Source organism: Aethina tumida, chromosome 1, assembly GCF_024364675.1.
Source record: "Aethina tumida isolate Nest 87 chromosome 1, icAetTumi1.1, whole genome shotgun sequence".
Classification (NCBI taxonomy): Eukaryota; Metazoa; Arthropoda; class Insecta; order Coleoptera; family Nitidulidae; genus Aethina; species Aethina tumida.
The window spans coordinates 62,386,263-62,409,052 of NC_065435.1; the positions used below are offsets into that span (position 1 = coordinate 62,386,263).

Here is a 22,790-nt window from a genome sequence, read left to right on the forward strand (position 1 = left end):
TTTAATCCTCTATTGATTTGAGTTTCTTGACGTAATTAGTTCAAAAAATGGCACATCAAAATGTTTTGTGAACAAATATCAACATTCCACTAATGTTTAAAATACGTAATAAATATCAGATTTTTTCATTTTACTGTTCAAGTGTTACATAGATATTTTTTTACATCAGTAATTCTAGTAATTCTTTTCGACCTACCACATGCAAGTGAAATCTCTACTCAGTGGTGTAGAAAATAGAACACATATATCCAATGATCAGGTTTCATTGATTTTTGTAGTACCGCTTGTGGGAAAAGGGTAGTAAATAATTAAAAGTAAATAAGAAAAAAATATTGAATTGATCTTCCTGGGGTGCCGCATTTCATGTCAACCTTAATTGATTTTGAAACTCTATGGAGAGAACGTTGAATTTCCCACACAGGTTCAATTTGTGATAAGTTTGGAGATTTTGCTGACTATGTCCAATTTACATCGACATTTTGGAAACACTTGTAATATGAGGCTTGGTATTAAGCTGGTGAAAAACTGGATTTTGAAGGTTCGAAAGGTGAGGCACCAATTTCCACAAATGATTTCCATGATTCATTCTCTATCAAAATGTTCCATTTGTACTAACAGAATTTGAAATAAATGGAAAAATAGAAACTGTATAAAAACTCATCGACAAATAACTTCTAAAATCTATTAATTTGTTGTCCTCATTTAAACGTGGATACAAATCAAATCTTTTATAATTGTACTTATGGATCTGAGTATATTTTACAATTTAAATTGATATTAACCATTCAGAAAAAAGTACTTTTGGTTATCATTTAATAAATTGAAGGTACAATCTATATAAAGTCAGCAGACCATAAACAGTCCTGTCCCGTCCTCATTTAATCCGACTTGATTCATGGATTCGAAACAGTCCCGGTTCTTCAGGCAATTTAAAAGCCGAACTAAGGATGAGACTAACTTCGACTTTTAATTACGTACAGTTGGAAAAAGTTAATCATGCAAATAAATAACAACGACAAATTTAAATTGTGAAACTTACCAACGACGTTGAGGGCCATTGAGTGTCCGATGGGGGGTGTGGTACCCACTTGGCATTCGTAAATTCCACTGTCTTTGCGTTGCGGATACCTAATTTGCAATGTCCAGTCCTCGGTCATCGGATTATGAATGCTGGTGAAACGCTGATCGGATGTGTACGTGGATCTGCCCACAGTCAAAAGGTGCAAATCTCTGTGTCGAATCCACGAAACCTTGAAAAATAAATAAATAAAATTTTCACGTGCCATGTTCGTTAATTCGATACAAATTACGGAAAAACTGTGAACAAAAAAATTGAGCTGCGAAATCCTTATCCTTTTATTAATGGATTATTGCATGTCAGTTCTACTGTATTAGAGTAAATTAAAAATGTTTTTTTCTCAGTCCCTCCGATTCCTTTTATTTGACACTGAATGGATGGCACTAAAAAATGAATGCCTGACCTTAAATATATTTCATGCGTTTTGTGTGTAGCACGGTTCGAATAAAAAACTAAAGCTCAGTTGACATGTTATATATCTGAAAAAGACAAGTAATTCTTTTAACATTTGACAATAGGCTTCACTTTGCGTTTATATTGAATTAACTACGTATATATATCATTGCACTTATAAATTAAAGGGTGACTTTGACAGAGAATGTTTTTGCCTTTTATTTTTTCTGAAATGCGTTTGTTATATTATCAAAGCAATTTGAATAAAATATGTCCATACAATCTCATACTTTGTTTACGTGGATATATAAATTTTTAACTTTTTTATGAACAGGAATGTCATAATAATTTAAGGTGCACCAATTCTAGAAATATTCTCGTCTTCTTAGCACCTTCTTTTGCAGTAAATTTGCATTGGTTGCATTAATAATGTATATAAATGTAAATATATGCTAATTAGTGATCAAGTACAATAATAATTAATGATTATAGAACATTGATTAGCATCTAATCGACAAGTTCTGTAAATATCAAATAAGATCTGAACCGTTAGAATCAGGAATAATACAAACATACAAAAAGTAAATGTTTATCTATTTTGTTATGGCATAATTTACTTTTATGGAGTAGAGATGTTGCAACCCAAGGCGTTGGTTCGAGGAAGAATGTGTGACATTACTATCTACTAACGTGCATTCATACACTTTTAAATGCGCCAGTATTCGTAATGTCAAATTAAGAATGTGTATATTAAAAGATATCTTTTACTTATTCTCACACTGTAACGCCAAATACGAAGCTCAGCAATTTATTTGTATTGTTTTTTTTTATATTTGTGATAATTTGTAAAAATAATTTAAGGGAATAAATAAATAAACTAAATAGTAGTAAATATTATTAATTACAAATAAACGTAGTCTTTAATTAAAATATTAGTAGTAGTGGTCAACTTTTTAAAATGTTAAATATTTTAGCCATAACTCTTTTATTTAATGTCAACTATTAAAATAATATTAATTTATTATTGTTTATATAGAAACTTTAATTTTAGAAGAAATTTTTAATGATTAAGCCTGTGTTATTTAATTTAAACATAACACTTTATATAATACTTATTTTGTTTTTTTTTTTTTATTTATAAATTTGGCCCATCTCAGTGACATAAACAGTGACGTAAACTCTTAGCGATCTCTTTTTATTTCTGTCGGTCTTGGTAAGGCTTAATTATAATTAAATAATTATAATAAGCAAAAGACAACAAAATTATTTAATTTAAATTCACAGAGAGTAATGAAAGACCATAAAGTAAAAAGTTGTTATAATTTTGTCCATTGAAAAATGAAAAGTACGTAATTTTTCGAAAAATTGAATTGTTCAATTACATAGTAGACACAACAATAATAGAAGAATAATTAACATCCATTTCAAGTCATATATTTTAATATATACACAGTGAAAGTGTCTCGGGAACACCCAGAAAAATCAATTTAAATTAAAGTAAAAAATAATTAATATAATTTTATAATTTTAAATATAAAAGAACACACTATATAATACATTTTTAAATTCATAAAATAATGTTTTTTTTTACTATTTATTGTATTTATTATAAATTTAGAATATCTTATGTTATTGACCCAATATTCATCAAATTTTATAAAAATACTTATTATTATAATTTTAAATATAAAAGATGATACTGTATAAAACATTTTTTAATTCAAAAAATAATGTTTTTTTACCATTTATCGTATTTATTATTAATTTAGTATATCTTATGTTATTAACCCAAGATTCATCAAATTTTATAAAAATACAAACAAAAATTAAGAGCAATTGGGATGATAGAGAGTCAACCATCACAACGTGAACCTTTAAGGCTACTTTAAGGGTTGAATCAAGATTTTTCTACCACCCAGATTCTGGAAGAATATGTATCTGGAGAGAACCTGGAAACCAAGCACGACTTCAGCATGATTGAGGTGGTGAATTTTGCAGGAGGTCTATTGATACTTTGGGTAGGAATTAATACTGGCGGAAGAACCGAACTCTTTTTAATTGAAATCATAATGAATACATTTAGATATCGCAACAACATAGTTCTACCCATTGTATTACTTTATTTAATCAATATGAGCCCATATTCCATTTTTCAACAAGATAACGCTTGGCCGCATACTGCTAGGATCGTTTGAACAGCATTCGAAGAGAATAACATAAGTGTTTTACCTTTATCAGCACACTTCCCAGACTTTAATCTAATACAAAAAGTATGGGTTGCTATGAAAAGACTACTTCTGAATCGCCAAAACCATTATGGAGACTACCAGCAGCTGATTTTGGTGAAATCTGGAGCAAAACCTATTCGATAGGCTGATATTGAGTATGCCAAATCGATGTAGGACGATCTCAAACAACCGAAAAGCTCCATTTTCATATTAGTTTTTAATAATAATAAAAAAAATAATTATGGGATAATTATTATAAATAATATAATAAATATTGGGATATTTGGTGGGTGTTTTAATTTTTGAATTGGTTGTAACATCATTTTACAATATATTTTAATTAGTAAAAAACACTTGTTTTTATTAATTTATTATATTTTCACATTAGTCATTTTTGATTTTAATGCAATAATTTGAAAATATTTAGGTATTCCCTAAACACTGTGTTTATTTTAAAAAGTTACTATAATTAGGCCCACAACAATATGTAAAAGAAATTGTAATTAGATTTTTAGTTTTGACAACAGTAATTTATTTTGAAAATAAAATTGCAATTGTGTTGTTGTTGTTAAATGTTAAATCATTTTTAACATAGAGACGTGGAAAATTAATTATGTTTAAAGTTACCTTTACAATATAGTTAAATAAATTATTATTATTATTATTTATTAGGTTTTTATAGTACAAATATTATTTAAATTAAAAAATAAATAAATAATATTACAAAACATATAAGATATAAGATACATTATACTACTATATATAAACAATACATTTATAAGAACTGACAAGAAAAACATATCCAGGAAAAATTTAGTTTCAGACTTTGTACATCCGAGAAATATTTGGGCATTAAACAAAGGTATGCCCGTTTAATTGACTTGTAGATTTACGACAGAGATATTTTGAGGGACAAATTTTCGTGGTTATATATAAGAAGTCTCGGTGCTTCATTAATTAAGACGCGGGCTTTTGTGCTTCTCCCTGAAATTTTTATCCCCTTGACGGTGATATATATTTTGTGTTTCTTTTTGATTAAAAGTTATAGCCTCTTGACACTCCTCGCAATTATTGTTTTCCTCCTTTAACTCAGGCTTCCAAAATAAAAACGAGAGTTTATTTCGTTAACGTTAACGTCACGCAGTTACTTAAAGTTTCTAATAACTTTTGGCGTCTAATGAGCAATGTAAGCCGGAACCGAAATTCAAATTAATTGTTTCCCCGTTGTTCGGACAACGTTTCGAGACAATGTCTCGTTTCCATCGTTACGATACGGTGTGAACGTCGATTCTTCACGCATGGAAAACCGCAACATGAAAATCGTGATGGGTAACTTATATTTCGGATACATAAATTCACAACGTGAAGTGGCAGTTTTCCGCATTATCTCTCTGTAATTAAGTTAGTGTACTCGAAGCACGAGGAAATGGTCTGGCAAATATCCGACAGAATTGTTAGCTGCAACGATAACGTCAAAATAATTATTTATGTGCCATTCATGTTAGTTAAGGATAATTTTGTAGGTTGTGATTAATATTTAATCACGGTGGATTTATGTAAATTCACTCAGCGATCATGTATAATTTATATGATTAATTCCCAGAGCAGGGAGAAGGGAACGTTATTCATGGAATTTTTATGAAATAATTAATATAAAGTTAGTTAATAATGTGTTAATTTTTTTATAACACTTCAATATACTGAATCGTAAGAATTTATTCTTAGTAGGACTTTTATTATTTTAATGAACCTTCAGTAGGAAGAAATAAACATTGCACTTGATGCTCTCGAAAAATGGTTTACAATGTTAATAATAAATATAAAACGACAAACTCATTTGAAAATACAATAAGAAAATGTAAACGAACTTACAAGGATGTATTTCATTAAAGAAACCATTAGTTTCAAGAAATAATATTATACTAAAGATTACACAAAAATATATTAATTACACTTCAGAATTTTTGGCGAAGAGTAATTATATATATATAGTTCAAAATATTTTGTTAACTGAGTTACAGCTGATGGAAGTTCAAACTCCTTACATAATATACCACCTTTTTAACCGATAGAAGATAAACTAAATATGCATATTTTTCGTTTATTTGAACGGTGTAAGTAGTTTCGATTTGAACTTTTACGAGCTTGAAACATCAAAGTTCTTTTTTCGGTCAGTAATTTTTAGAGCCTTTGAAAATTCCCCTGTTACTGTTGTTTTATAAACTTTGTTGTACGTATTAAAACTATCTTTATTATCGCGAGTACATTCTATGTGCATCTCACTAAAAATGCAAATATATCCACCTTGTACACGTTTATTCAATAAAATAGTAAAAGCTGTCGCTGACACTACAGAGACATAGTATAGAACGAGAATTTATGAAAAGTGTTTTGTTGGTTTTGACGTTAAAACTACTTTATTAAGACAGTGCATTCATAGTATGATAATGTATGGAAAAAAAAATCATTTTAAAACCGTGGTGTGTTGAAATTATCCTATCCAGCAAATAAACGTAATAACCAAGCCAACAAAGAGGCACAATTTGTATGACGGACTCCCGAGTCGTATTGTTCCGCATTATGAGACGGAATTAAGGAGTCGTAACTTAAAAACCGTTTAAGCTGAGTGTGTACAGGGAGAGACGCCATGATATCCATTACTGTTACCATTAGACTTAGTTTATGGGTCACGAAAGACGGTAAATGCGTTTACGACACACTCCCGACTTCATTCCCCGTCGCGACGATGCTGCGCCCCCTTCTTGTTCCCGATAGTGGAACTTTTCGATCCGGCGTCGGAATTTATGAAAGTCCTGGTTGTTTTTTCTTCTTCGGAGTGCTTTCAAATTGTATTAAGCTTACATGAGGAACGATCGAGTTAATACAAGTTTCTATTTAGTTTTTTATTTATGTGGACTATAAATTTCCTGCAATATCTGTGTTGATATTGTGACGGCATCTACTTCTAGTGGTAATAAACTAGATATATACCCGATGATTTTCAAAGATATGAAGTCAAAGAATCTCGTGTTTTTCAAGAGCACTTAATTCCGGTGTCAATAAGTTTCAGTAAAAGTAATTTTCCAGCAAAATCTTCTTGTTTCATATTGAATTAAATCTCAAACGTTGGGCAAAAATTACTTTTATTGAAAGCAAACCGGCCAAACAAATAAACTCAATTAGTTTTCATTATCTTTTGATCTAGAACCGGATCAGGAAATTTTGACAGGCGTTTGCCCTTTAATGCCACTATCAATTTTATGTAATAAAAAACGGACGGAATCTTATAACTGGGTCAACAAGCTTTTCTTAATGCCCGAACAAAAGAAACAAGGAAGTGGGCAGTTGCCGACTAAAATATCTGATCTTGGTCGGCCTGGACCCACGCGATAACACGACACATTCATTTGTTTTAAAGGGATGGACAGTCTTAATACTATTATCTTCGAATTTTGTTTTTTTGTAACAAAAGATTTGTCATTTCGTCGATTTAATATATGAACTTATAACGTTTTATTTTTCGGAAAGTAAATTTAACTAGTTTTCCCGATTTATCAAAAAATATTATAATAATTTTTCTTTTATAATTTTCAGTATAAATAAAAATAATTAAAAAATATAAAGCTTTGAAATATCTGAAGTGTTTTTGAGGTAAATGATGTTCTTAAAATTAGTGCTGCAGTTCTCTTATTAGAAAGTCGAAAATTATCAAGAAAATCTTTGAAACTTTCTACGTGTTGCTCCCCATTAATTCGCCCGTCTAGCGATGCTTCGTCAACCACAAGACAGAAATTCTTCCGTAATACCTTTGCAAGTTTCGCCTCAAAAGCCATTACGCTTTAAGTGATTGCATTGCGTTTAGTAAGTTTTTAATATTTACCGAAACAATTTCCATTGCAATGACGCTAGAGTGCAAAATGGCATTCCACTCATCAAACCTTTCTAAAACTTTTACCCATGCGACTTCCATTATAACTAAATAATAAATATATTTTCGTCAACTGACTGTTTCACAGCCAATAACACGAAGGAACTGTCTTTCAATGAGTATTATGTGCAGTTTCTGTTTTGACATTCCAACATGTTTATTACTTTGCCTGTAAACAGCGTGACTTTTCCGTTAATACACATGTACATCGTTTTTCGAGGGTGTCAATAAAATGAACATGCAGAGAAAGAATATTATGGCATCAGGACAATATGACGCAGCGTACATGAAATGAAAACGAAATGAACAAGATGTAATAAGTGTGCAGCGTACATATATGATGCTTTTCTGAAATCTATCTATTACCTTAGTTCATCAAAGGTTGACTTTATTACAATATTTTTTTTGTTTCACAAAAATATTATTTCAAACAGTTTCAACTAATAATTAATAATATTAAAAAATATATACTGCTCCAAGAAATTAATGCACTATAACAATAATAATTGAACCTTATTAATTTTCTTCTGAAGATTGGAAATATAAAAGTATAAACTATGTTACTTGTCTTTTTATATAAAAATGTGTTTCCTTTCAAACTATTGATAATTTTAAAAAAATTAAAAATTAATAAAACTAAATTTTTATATAAATTAATGAATTTTATTTAATACCGGATGTTTTCAACTCTATTCCGAATTACAACCTCACATTGTCTGTTCACACTCCAAGTTCTTGGAACAGTTTGTACAGTGTTTTAATCATCTCCTAAACATGCCCATTAGGTCAAAGTATCAATTTAAATGGAAGCAAAATAATTTTGGACCACATGAGTAGAGGGTCAATATATGGTACGACATATTATTCTAGGATGTCCAAAATGAAATGTTCATCTTTAAGATTGCCATATTTAACAAAACTAAGTCTTCAGAAGTTAAATTTCTAGTTTGACGTTGCATATTGATAATATATGAAAATGAAATTGATAATTTATTTCAAATATTTTTAATAAAAAAGCTAAATCTTATGTAAAAACACATACTCTATCGCTCATATGTAGAGCAACTAATTAAAAGACATAATTATCTCATGAAAAGAACTATTCTTTTAAATCAATTTTATAATTTTTAAGGGTCTAAACATTTCGCACGTCCTTTTATATACGAATATAAATCCAACCAAACCGTATATTCAATACAGCTGATTTTAAAATTTATTTCTGTATCCGACAAGCAAAAATGCCTAGAGGTGTCCATTTAACGATATAAATTAGCAAATTGTAGAAAAGTTCCGGAATGGTGAAAAGCAGAGCAAAATTGCAGTCGATTTAAATTTATACAAATCGAGGACAAATTTCAAGGACGATTCCCAATTTTAACAAAAGGAATATATTGGAAGGAGTTCCCAAAAGTGGTAGGAAACGCAAAACTTACAAAGTCGTGGGCAGAAGAATAACAGTTTATCGGTAAGTACCACAAAACGAAGACTGTAAAACATAGAGCAGCAAGACTACCTTCTGCGAGTGAAAATGTAAACTGGACAGTTGGCCAATGGAAAACAATTTTGTTTTCCGTTGAAAGTGGCTTCCAATTATTCAAATCTGATGACATTTCATGGGTGAAAAGACCAATTAATGAAAGGTATAATTTACACTAGACCTACTGAGACGACGAGGAGCCGTTTTTTTTTTTTTTTAAAGGTGGGGGAATGCTTTTACGCACACTCAGCACCGAGTGCTGAGTAGTGTGGGGCTGGCCATAAGGGCCTACCCACACGACTCCTGTATCCAAACAACAGGATCCAGGGTAAGCATCACTCATACCAACAAACACACAGGGGAGGGGGATTTGAGCCCTCTGCAGAGTGGCCAACCGCAGCCCCGCCAGGGACTGAAGAAAAACTCCAGTACCCCAACCGAACCACAGCCAACCCATCTACAGAGGGGGTATAATTTCCTAAATTCTTTTGCTCTTCGGCCACAACGCCCAAATCCGAACAACCGCCACAAGACCAACTGTAGACCGCCGCCACTGCAGCTCCCCGCCAGAACTGAAGCCAGGCTCCTGCCCTGCCAGGCCGACCAACCGCAAGCGCTACTCCATGACGTTCAAGATGTCCCTGGGCATTCTGTGAGCTGTCCTGGCAAACCAAACACGCTCCTCCGGAGTCGGCCCTAAAGCCGCCTTCCTCACTAACGCGTTGCGGTGGTCCGCCGCGATGGTGAAGAACTTAGAAGCCTTCTTCTTGATGTACTCTTGGAATTCCGTCCAGTGGATGTCCCTGAAAATTTGCCTGTTATGGACAAACCAGGGGGCACCCACGGACATCCTCAACCACACGCTCTCAACTCTGGCCAGCTTACTGATATGCGTCTTTGCCGCGTAGCCCCACACTGACGAACAGTAGGAAAGCTGGCTACGGGCAACCGCCCGGATGATTTGAATCTTCACAGCAGGATTCATCCTGCTTTGACGGCAAAGCATCGGATAGAGCTTTACCAGAGCTCTCTTCGCAATAGCCTTCGCACGATCCGTATGCAACTACCAGGTGAGGCGCGAGTCAAGGAGAACTCCAAGGTACTTCGCGTCCTTAGCCCATGCCACCACGTTGCCATCTACAACTATGTTGTCCGGCACGCCAAGCCTTCTCTTCTGAAAGAGAACCGCCTGGCACTTCCCCGGGTTAAGCTTAACTTTCCATCTGGCACACCATTTTTGGATATCTACCATAGCTGCCTGCAGGCGTTTGGAGATAACGGAGGTATTTCTATGGCTAGCAACAATAGCTGTATCATCAGCATATTGCGCCATCAGAACACGACTGCCAGCTGGCATGTCAGACGCAAAGATGCTGTACAACATAGGAGAGAGTACTGCACCCTGAGGCACCCCTACCGAAATTCTACGCGCACTAGCGTACGCTTTCCCAACTCTAACTACAGCATCTCTGCCACACAAGAAGCTCTGGATCAGCTTCACCAGGTTACAGGAGAACCCCAGGTTGCTCATCTTGGCAACTAAGCCATCGTGCCAAACCCTGTCAAAAGCTCGGGCTACATCCAAGAACACTGCGCCGGTGGCCTCTTTTCTGTTAAACCCAGAAGTGATCTGGTTGACCACTCTGAGCACTTGGTGCTCAGCGGAATGGCCAGCCCTAAATCCAAATTGATGATCAAGAATGGCCTCCAGCGTCTCCGACTCCTCCGCCAGCCTTTTCAGGATCACCCTCTCCACAACCTTACCTAGCCCCGGCAGGAGACTGATGGGCCGATAGTTTTGTGGGAAGGTATGATTCTTCCCAGGTTTAGGGATCATCAGGACAATAGCTCGTTTCCATACTTCTGGGAAATAACAGAAACGCAGGATGCTGTTAGCAATTTTGACCAGGTGACACATGGCCTTCTTCGGTAGGAAGCGGATCATGACATTGGTGATGCTATCGTAACCCGGGCACTTTTTCTTGTTGAGGCGCTTCACAATCTCCCTCAGCTGCTTTAAAGAAGCTGGTTTGAGGCCACCTAACGTAGGAGAGTGAAGCGCAATCCTGTTGCAGAGGACCTGCACATCCTCAAGATGTTGCTCATCCTCGACTTCCGCCGGGACGTTCAGCGAACACTCACGAGGAGCCGTTATGGCTTGGGGATGTTTTTAAGGATTTGGCATGGGCCTGTTGATTAATATAGATGGGATAATGGATCGTTTCGTTCATTTGCCGAAGATAACATAAGTTTAAAGTGTATCTTCAAACACGATAATGATCCCGAACTTAGTTAAAGTCTTAGTTAAAGAATGGTCTCAAGGAGTAAGTGTAATGTCTTGATCAGCACAAGGCCTAGACCTCAACTAAAAACCATTGAGATGAAATTGTTCGGAAAATCCGTGCAAAAATATCAAAATTGAATGAACTCTACGAAGATATTCAAAATCAGTAGAATGAAATATCGATAATCGATATTGAAAAGCAACTGAAATGAAAAAACGTATTTAGAAGTTATAATGATATGCTACTAGATACTAAATAAAGAAAGTCTAAATGTACGTAAGGCCGTTTTATTTTATAGTTGCTAAACTAAACTCACTAATAAACAATAATATGGATATTACACTTTTAGCAAGACAAATGAACATTTCTAAGGTTGCACTACATATGAGCGATAATGTATATACACAATTTATTTGATTTATTTGATAAAAATAAATAATATGTAATAAATGACAATAAATAAAATTTGTAGAAAATATGTAAGAAAATATTTTAATGAACTTAAATGAGAAACATTTAAAGCGGTGAAGATTTTTTTTAACATTTTCAGTGCTGTTTTAAAGTTATATTGATTTAATCCATTTATAAGCTTCATAAACTCGTTTCCCCACATTTGTTCCGAAGCGAGACGGATTTGGCGCTCGTCCATTTATGAAGTCGACTGTCTAAATTAAAAAAGTTCCGCGACTATATTAAGTTTTATTCATGACTGTCTCGCCAATTACATCCGCCGATTTGGGAATTTATCGGACCGGGACTAAAATTTCGACATCGTTTAACACCGGAACCCCAACCAAACCGATGTGTTCGCCCCCGTGGAAATCCATTCGATCAGAATTGATTTTTTAAGCCACTTTTATTGGACCTGGGAGGAAACGGGGTTTTAATTGAACGTGTATAAATTATGATAAATCTATTTTTGAGAGAGGGCAATGAAGTGTACGCGAATTTATCTGTATCCGCTCATTAACGCGTTTCAGGGGGAGATGTATAGGTAGAGATAATTAAAATTTGCTTTTCATAAAAGTGATCAAAAATTAATTATTTTTGTATTTGTACGTAACGAGTTGCCCACACCTTTGGATTACGTGTTATTCATGCACACATTTCTGATACTAAACCCCCCTAATACATTCATCATATCAATTTATTATTATTTTTTTTATATAATTTTATGTAACTTTAAATAATTTTAAATCTTTTATTTTTTATTAAACATGCTTTTGAAACAGATATACATTGTTTGGCCTTGTATTCTAACAACCGTATGGATTATTGAATTCGTGTGCATCGTGCCAGTTTCCTGAATTTAAATATTGAATTGTAAAGACAGCAAATGTACATTTAATCCATTTAAAGTTTCAATCGTTACTTTTTAATTTGTTTGGCGGAGTTTTCGAAGGTCCGCCTTCGATCGTATGAAGCCGAAGAACGCGGCCGATGTTAAATCAATTTAAGAATAATTTATACTAGCACTGATTCGAGTTAGGAGTTAAAGTTGCAAGGATTTAAGCCATGCGGAGTTCCCCGATAGTTTTCCAATCTATGATTTAAATAAAACTTTGTCTGAACATGCCCACTTGTTTTCAATGGCTCATAAACATTGTAGCTTGATCTTTTTCTATCCTTTTACACAATCCCATCACAGGCAAATACTGCAGTCTATATTTAACTACAAATATTATCTCTCTATTTGTTCTCAAATATATTCAATATTGTATTAGCGTAATTTTAGTGCGGCGATGTTCAAAGCAAAACAGTTGGAATTGATTTCCCGCTGAATAATTTTAATTACCAACATTTCATTAGAGTAATGCTGCTCGCCAAAAGTATTTATTATTAAACAATGTCAGATACTAACAAATATTATAAAATAATAGTTGTTGACAGCGGTATGTCCCATTTTAATGTACACATTTTAATGGAATTTAATGAATAATTGCCCAAAAGTTAACCAAAATTGACCATTTCAAAAATAACTTTCTGTATTAGAGTGAATCATTGAAATTCACATCCTTGGAAACGGAACATAACAAATATAAAATAAATTCTAATTCATTTCTTTTAAACAACAAATCCATGAAATAGCATCCGAAAATATCAGACAGTGAGTTAAAGCACTAGTTCTCCATTTAATGATTGTTAAAATACCTTTATGAGGTGTAACTGAGTGATCATTAGTGTGTCACATGGTGTAGCAGACAATATTGAACTTGTGTATTTATTAGCTCTAACAGTTAAACAGTTGATGAGAACTAATGAATTAAGTCACTAACTTCAGGAATAATTTCATAGATAACATCAATTTATATGTTATGAAAAGGAATTGAAAACAATTTTGTTCATAGAATATTCTGGTTAAATGTTTATATAAAAAATTATGGCAAGTATGAATAGTAAAGTAAATTAATATGCGGTGATTATGGGGGGTTAAATTTAACACCTATATTTCAATAGCTTATCAAAAACAACTTATTATTTCTTTAAATTCGTACAATGTTCGTCCTTATTGGAACAGTCTTTGTCCCTGATCTTCCTGACAGCAATTTCCTATAATTTTTGTATAGGGTTAATGTATAAGTATTGAGATATCCATTTCAAAACTTTCGAAAAAACGTTTTCTAAGCTTAGGAAAATATTTCCTCCTGCTCTTGCTATTATTCTGCTAAAATGTATAACTAAGAGATAAATTGTTTTCAATATAAGGTAATATTATGGCTCTAGGAATACCCGAAAATAAATCTTCCAAATTCCTTCAATCTTATAAATTGTGCCGACATCGAAACCACAGAAGCATCCTTAAATCCATTAACCTCCTCCATTCTTGACAGCTGGTTCTTGATTCCTCACTACAATATATCTTTTTTCAATCATATCTTGACCACTGAATATGTAATCGAGCGAAATCCAAAAGTCCTATTTTTCTTGTAAAGCAGAGGTTTTTGTTCTATCTGTGAGCACAACAAGTTTTTTTACACCAATCTTCGTCGTTGTTGCTGTTGCTGAAACGTTGGACATATTTTAATTGTCTAATTCTGCTTTAATCTGACTCGAAGATAAGAATATGCTATTGATCCTTATTTGAGCTTAATTTGTTTATGAGCAATTATTCGTTACAATTGAGTTGCAAATATAAAACTGAAGAAGGCAGAAGACTAGGACGTGCTTCTGTTGATGGGAATTTAAGATGAATATTGAAAGAAAAAAATCCTTCCCACAAGTTGATGCAAAAATAAGTCCTATTTTGTTTTTATGGAGCATATTCCCTAAAAAATTGTTGGCGAACCGAACGTTGGGCCACACTAAATAATACCAAATATTCGCGTTTTCATTTAGGCAACAGATCCAGCCACAATTAAGTGTAATTATCGTAGTTTTTGTTAGTTATTTATACAGAGCCGGGTTAAGGCCGGCAGGTGGGACCGCTTTAATGGAAACACAGGTGAAACATTAGTCGGATTAAACTCGCTAAGGATACGGTTCGTTTGCACCGTCCACAAATATACGAAATAAGCTTACGGGCAAATCCTGCCTAATTAACGTTTGTAATTATTCCTTTGTTGAGTAGCGACCCGCCCGCATTCTTGGCCCTTGATCACTATTTATGGTGTTTTTACACGAATTATTTTCCAAATGTGGGGCTTTGTTTATACCAGAAATTGGATTAAACAACAGGTGAATTATTATATTCCCTGCATGGGCCAATAATTAGCACTATTTTACGTTAAATCCCATTCCTAAAATAGCTTCGCAAATAAAAACTGAGGTATCGGTATTGTATTGGTAAAAGATTCTTGTAGGTAACAATAGAACCATCGAAGTTGAAAATGTTCCATTTTATTGACCAACATGTATGTTACCTTGTTACCAAGTTAGAATTAACTTGCCATTATTGTTAGAATAACTAAAAGATGAATAAATATAAAATATTAGATTGTTAAGAAAGTTACTGCGTTTTGCTCCAGGTGATTGGAAATGGTAATATACATTACGTCTAATATAGCAACAAGTCTCGAAAAGTCGAACGAGGTTTCAACTAAGGTCCTCAATTGGTCGTTGAATTATCAGATAGCCGACTTTTGGAACCACCATCTTCCTACGTTAGTTAGTGGTTCCTAGGTTAAACACATCGTTGGTGTAGCAATTAGACTCCGTCGCTTTTTGGTCTCGCTTAAAGTTGAATGCTTCAAAGCCTTGAATAAATGGCCATATAATTTTAAATAAAAAGGAGTTTGCACCTTTAGATAAAGCGAAACATATACTTTAAAACTACATATCAACACTTGACCAAAAATTCAACACTAACAAACCAAATAACAAAAACCGCAATAACTTTCTTGACATTGTAATAAATCAAATGTTAAAACTTGAAAACTAAGACGAGTTGTATTAAATCCGTTGAGAGGGATGCTAAGGTAACATTCAACTACAACATACACACAATTAAGAAAATAAAATTAGTGATTAAGTTTGTAATCCCCTTGTAAGAGTACTTGAAACTTACATATACATATACTCAGTAATAATAATAATACATTAAAAAACTGCAATTAAATGAAAATCTTTATTAAAAATTGCATTCAATTTAACATTTGTCAGTTTGCATACATAGAACAAAAGTGACGTAAAATCGAACCCTTTTTGAGTATTAGTTACGAATAGAATAGAATTAGTTCGCTTTTAGGAGACTTCGCGACGGTCCCATTATATATATATATATATATATATATATATATATATATATATATATATATATATATATATATATATATATATATATATATATATATTTATATAAAACGGTATTCCCCGACTTAATTAAGGATGTCACTCCGAATGGTTATTTAAACAAATCTCCACGTTGTACTGTAATTGGATAATAATTAGAAATAGAATGTTCAACAAATAGGTTGAGTATAAATGACAATCTGTTTCCAGTTCAAATTTATTTTACGTTAATTAATAACGTGTAATTTTTGTCCTGTAGTTCGAGTATCATTTAGTTGGGTTTAGGTTTAGTTTTATCGGCCTTAAAGGTATTTTATGCAGGTATGGTAATATATTAGGGCACGTTTTTGTTTCTGATTCACGCCAACGAATCCTGTTTAAAATTTTAATCACATTTTGCCCGTACACAATATGTACGTAGATAACTTGAAAAGTAGACTCATAAAAAATCCTTTACGTTGGAAAGGTTTAATAACCGAATTTTGGCCTGTGAGAGATAACTTTGGAACATAATAGGATGTCTTGGAGGGTGGTAAATAAACTAAATCTTGTAGAAGAAATTTATACTACCATAAACAACGTTACTGAAATAAAACTTCCCATTCCCATTTTTTTAGCCGCTTATAATTCAAATCCCTTCAGCCAGCCGAAGCCTCTTCTGCATGCATATCTTTTCAAATACAATTCTATATTATGCGTGGTGTAAATTGCTAAACTGTTTGCATTTTCTAGTGTGCATATTAAAAAGTAGTGACGTTCCAAAATAAAATTTTTAGTCGGTGTTGACATAAATTCACCGCACATATCCGCGCGGTGCATGCCCTCTCATGTTTATATATTGTTAGCGTAACGAATTCTAACGTTTCCCAGGGGCTGAATGCATGCACAAGTCATGAGTTGTGTCTGACACATATATTTTTTTTTCTTGGCTCGGTTTTTTCTGCGACTTTTGTGGCTGACGCGGAAAGAGCGTACTTACAGACGGTCTAAAATGTCGAACACGAATTCTCTTTGTCCCCTTGTCGATTTCGCAGTCTGAGCTACTGAAATAACGTCGCGAATCAGCTGCAGCAAAACCGCCGCTTGTCTACCTACTATGGTGTATTCACACCTGGAAAAAGTGGAGTCGTTCATTGTGACAATTCCTGTGATTGGTTGATTTTTCAAATCGTCTCTTTAGTGCAAAAAAATGCAACCTATAACCTATATATTATATATAGAGGGCTAGACACCTTGTTTGATTAAGACACTCATTGACTCGTCGTGGCATCGATCTAATGAGATTATCGACATTTCCTTGTGGTATCCTACACGAACTAAATCTGTCGTCTTAGTTCATTAAGAATTTAGGAGGACGCTGTAAATTCCTTAAGCGTCCTCCATCATATCCCACATTTGTTCGATTCTGGAAATGTCTGAAGACCAAGAACCAAGACAGTAAATTCACATGGGAGGCTTCTAGGAAGTTTAATGTATTCCTGACAATATATGGACGGGCATACTGAAAAATTAATCCGGGATCTCTTCTTATATAGGGATGAAAATACGGTTCCAAACGTCCTCCACATATCACTGGGACGTCATATTGCCACTAATGGAAACTGAAGTAGACCTCCTACCATAAACCATACCACCCCATATCATTAAACCTATAGTGTTATGAATATGACTTTCCACAGCAAAACGAAGATCACGTCTATCTCCATATCGCTGTCTTACCTACACTTGACCATATTTCATGTCGAAGCAAAAGCGTGATTCATCACTAAACACAATGTGATTCCGCCTATGGTTTGCTGGTAAAAGTAAGTCCAAAAAAGGGCGATAAATCCGTAGGTCAAAATACCTTATAAGTAGGTAAATAGAGAGAATACCAATTGGTGTACCTTCATCGGCAAAAAAATTATCAGCATTCATAAACTCATCCTGTCCCTTAGGGCCAATAACCTAGGACGACGGTCCTGTGGCTCTGTGGGAGCTCTGGGTCTTCCGGAACCACTTGTTCTACTTCTTTTACCCTCTTCACTCCATGACTACAAACATCGTATTACAATACTCACATTACTGTTCAAACGCCGCGATATTTCTCGAAACAAAATTTCTGCTTTATCCAGACTCACTATTATATCTCTATCTAACTCGCTTAATTGGCTAAAATTATTTTTTCTCCATACTCTAAACATATTAATCATTTAATAAAAAATATATAAAATAATTTGTGACAACAACTAAGTACACACCTTAAAAAAAAGAATAAAACACCGACAGTACGTTTTCCGATTGGTTTCAATAGGTACTTATTTGTACCTGCGTTCTGAGTGCTGCCTTTGTTTACAGTTAGTACATATAATTAAGTATTTAGAATATCTATTGAAAATGGAAAAATTATAGAAAATTATAATTTATGGAATAATAGTTCAAAAGATAGAGTCTTTGTATGCAACACAAATTGTATTCTATAGAACACGACACTAGCTTAAAAAATAAAAATAAATAATCAATTGAATTTAGCAGTTTTTGATATGACTTTTTATTAAAAAAATATTTCATATTAGTCTAAGTCTAAGACAAAATAAAAAATATTTCTATTGTATATACAGTTATGGCCAAAATAATAAGAGAATAGGGTATTATTTTATAAAAATAACTGTCTAAAATAAAATATTGTATCTATTATAGTATTGCCTATTTCTATTATATTAATTATATAATTCATCCTTAAGAAATTTAATATAATATAGTATAAATCTTTTTATTATGTATTGTATTGTAATAGGGTGTCTTTACTTATAATACGGTTTCAGTTATTTTTTTAAAAAAGATCAAAAGAAAACATTTATTGCATGTCATTCGTTCCTTGAGTGTCTGAGTCATAGCTAAAGTTTTAAAGAAACAATACTTAACAAATGTATAACAGACCAAAGACTTGATAAACGGATTGGAAGAGAGGCACTAAAAGATCTGTTTACCACATTGTCTAATATAAAAAGTCGACTAGGCCAGTCAGTTCTACAACTCTAAGAGCTGTTCGCTAGAAAAGTTACTAAGTAAAAAAATCTAATTTTAACGGAAACTTCAATGGCATTTGGAAAAATATGCTGAATAGTGACGAAACAAAAATAAATATTTTTGAATATGATGAGAAGTGGTATGTTAGGAGAGGATAAAATGGAGATTTTAACTCTAAAAATATTAGGTACTGTGAAGCATTGTGGCAAAACATTAAAATGTATGGCTATTTTACATACTCTGGTATAGGTCCGTTATACTCGATAGAAAATAACGTAACAAAGAAATTTTCTATGAAAATATTGAAAACAGTTATGCTTCCTTATGTCAAAATGAATATGCCTTTAAAGTGGATCTAGGATAATGATTTAAAACGCGCAATCTCCCGACCTAAATCCTATAGAATATCAAAGAATTTAAAAGAAATAGGTGCTGTTATAAAAATGACTAATAAACAAGTATTGTGGGAAGATGCAGAGTGTTTTTCTACAAATTAAAAAAAAAATTACTGGAAAAACGGAGGATGTTTTTTAAGTAATTAGGGTGCGTAGAATTCAAATTTACAGTCAAAATTGTGCTATTAGGTCTAGTTCTTTTTATGCCACACGCAAGGAACAGAATATTCTCTTGGAAAACAAAATATTTCAAATAAACTTAAATACTTCCACCAAGGTTCTGAATAAAGATGGTACTGATTTTAAACATTTCTTAGATGTTTGTCCTAAAATTTCGTATGCTAAAATAAAAAAAGATATATTTGTTGGTGCTCAGATCAGGAAGTTATTGGATGATGATTATTTTTCACAATGTTTATTGGAGAATGAATCTGCAGCCTGACAATTTTTCGCAAATTAGATGGGTTTCTTGAAAATTATTAATTATTTAAAAATTATTATGAATTAGGTGCTCGAATGTCATTCAAAATGTATTTTTTGTATTCACATTTAGCCTTTTTCCCACAAAACCTGGATGCGATGAACGATGAACAAGGAGAACGTGCTGTATTCTTGAAGATTATTGCTGGACTCGTGAATCTGACCCAGAGAAATACAAACGATGTTCATACACCTTTGAAATGTTCTTTATTTCGCAAACCTGACCTGATAGAGAAAAAACAGCTATATAGATTCGAATTCAAGGAACCAAATTACCTTGCCAAACCGTTTGGATGTTCCAGTCCAAAATCTTGTTTCCCAGTGTACTCTATACTAGTAGAGATTTATCAGAAATTAATAGACTGCCAAAAATATGTACAACTGTCATTAAAAATAGAGAACAGTCTATAAAGTACATTTAATTTTATCAGTAAGTAATTTTATCATATACAAAATTGAACGATTTTTTTTTGAACATTTTATAATTACTTTCTTTCTACCATAGTGAGTACCAAAAACTATGCACACTGTAAAAATTTATGCTGAATACGACAAAAACATGTTCTTATAATATCGATTAATAGCATTATTTATTTATATTTATTATATAAACCAAACATTTACTAGTTTCAGGTTGGTAAGATTTAAACAATATGTAAGAACTAATACGTTAATCTACTATCTGATATTCTCAGATATTTTTGATAGTTTATTAATGAAATTCTAACGAGTAAAACAATTTTTATAGCATGTTTAAAACTGTTTAATATTTATCTCGTGAACATTTATTCGTTAAAATCGAATTATTATTCCTCTTTTAAATAGGCCGCAGTGTATATAAGGCAAATATTAATTTAGAAAATCTTAAGAAACTAAGAAATATAGAATATAGAAGAACAGAATAATTTAAAATGTTCAATAAATTAAATGTAATTATATTTCAAAGATTCATAAAAGTTTTAAATATAAATCTTATATTTAACTGATTTTCTGAAACATGAATAGAAGAAGACAATACAAACAAACTTTGATATAAAAAGTTGCTTTGACAGTTTCTCTACCTCCAATTTTAAAATTTCCTTTAATTAATATAATTCGAATAAGTTTTTGTAATTTCTTAACATTAAGAAAAATTAAGAACATACTGACTCATTTACTCTGGTTAAATGTACAAATGTTGCCCTAATGAAAATAAAATAAAATTAAATTTACGTAAAGGACCTTGTTTCCGCTTGTTAATACAAGAGCACCTGTTTTCGGGATTAAGTACTTACATCAACCGACTAATTTATCTTATTCATAATTCAATAAGATACATGATATATAGCTAGAAAATCCAGGGGTATAGATTTTTGAAACCTGGCTAACAACTATGTTTTCATTAAATATGAAAATAAGACAAACAAATGGCTTCATTAAGTTAACCGAAGTAAAGAAAATATTCTCGAGGACGGAAAGTAAATACGCGGTAATAAACTTCATTTGTTCCTGTCCAGTCGCGGGATTATGTACTTTGCCGCAGAACTGAAGATAAACAGTCGACTCATTTATTCACTCCGCAAACTCGGGAATAAATTCCGAATCGGCCTAACAAGAAATAAATAAAATTTAACCTGTTTCTACAAATACTAAACTGTCGTCGATTATTGCAGTGTGCACAGCAAACCGTATTAACAAGGCACGGTAACTATATAACGGCCTTAAAACTTTTACTATAAACATTTTATTGCATCTGAGATTAAATTTTTTTAATTTACTTACTTCACAGGACGCAAAATTGGCAATTTCAAGAAATAATCAAAAACTTTATGACTTCTACACGGATTTATTAATTGCATATTTATAATGAAGATCATTTAACGACGTAATTAATATTTTAATCAAAGGCAATGAATTTATAATATTAATTTAATATTTTGTAGTAAAGATGTTAAATTAGAAAATCCGATATTTTAAAATATTTTTTATTTTATTTATTTAAACTGCTCCTATGAATTGACAATAATTATTGGAAAAAAGTATAAACTATTTATGTATTTTCTTTCGAATTAGCTTAAGGAAAACATAAAAATAATTTAATTCTGAACAATATTTTTATATAAATTAATATTTTGTATTTAATATTGGGTATTTCCAAACTATATTTCGTATTATAGCATCACAACATTTATTTATACTCAAAATCAATGTTTTAATTCCGTTTTCAACCACACAAATTTCGACTTCTTCTCTCGAGACAGTTTTGATTGTTCCTTACTCGTTTCCCAAGCATGTCTCAGATATATTCAAAGGGTTTAAGGTTTGGACCGTGGAATGGCCAGGACATTTTCAATGGAAATTTGGGCTAATATAAAGAGCATATGGCCTGACATATTCTTCTAGAATGTTCAAAATATATAGCTCAACGTTAAAATTACCGTTATTTAACGCAACAAAATGGACACGTGCTGTTAACGAAATGCCTCCCCACACCATATTGAGCCTTTACCAAATATGATCAATAAGTTACATCTCTCATTTGACAAATGAAGCAGATAAACCTGTCTTTCGCATATGTATGGGCATAATATAGACTCACCCCTAAGGAGAATTTGTTTTTATTCCGCTTCTGACTAACTAAAGTACTGTCTAGCAAATTTTAGACATACTTTGCGAAGATGTTATCAAATTGATTCAATACATAACAACTTATATATTTTCTAACTGGGACTGCTCTTGTGGTTACACCGTTGAAAACCTCAAAAAGCAATCTTGTACAGGAGTTGTAGTACAATGTCTGCCCTGTCTTG

General features: G+C 32.5%; 1 protein-coding gene across 1 annotated transcript in view; it reads right to left on the bottom strand.

The window, feature by feature from the left end:
- Positions 1 to 22,790, bottom strand: part of LOC109605311 (zwei Ig domain protein zig-8) — a 326,759-nt gene that overhangs the window by 87,156 nt on the left and 216,813 nt on the right. Inside the window, exon 4 of the mRNA XM_020021881.2 lies at positions 1,040 to 1,250. Within this exon, the coding sequence (XP_019877440.1) occupies positions 1,040 to 1,250 (211 nt within the window). The remainder of the gene's footprint in view (positions 1 to 1,039; positions 1,251 to 22,790) is intronic.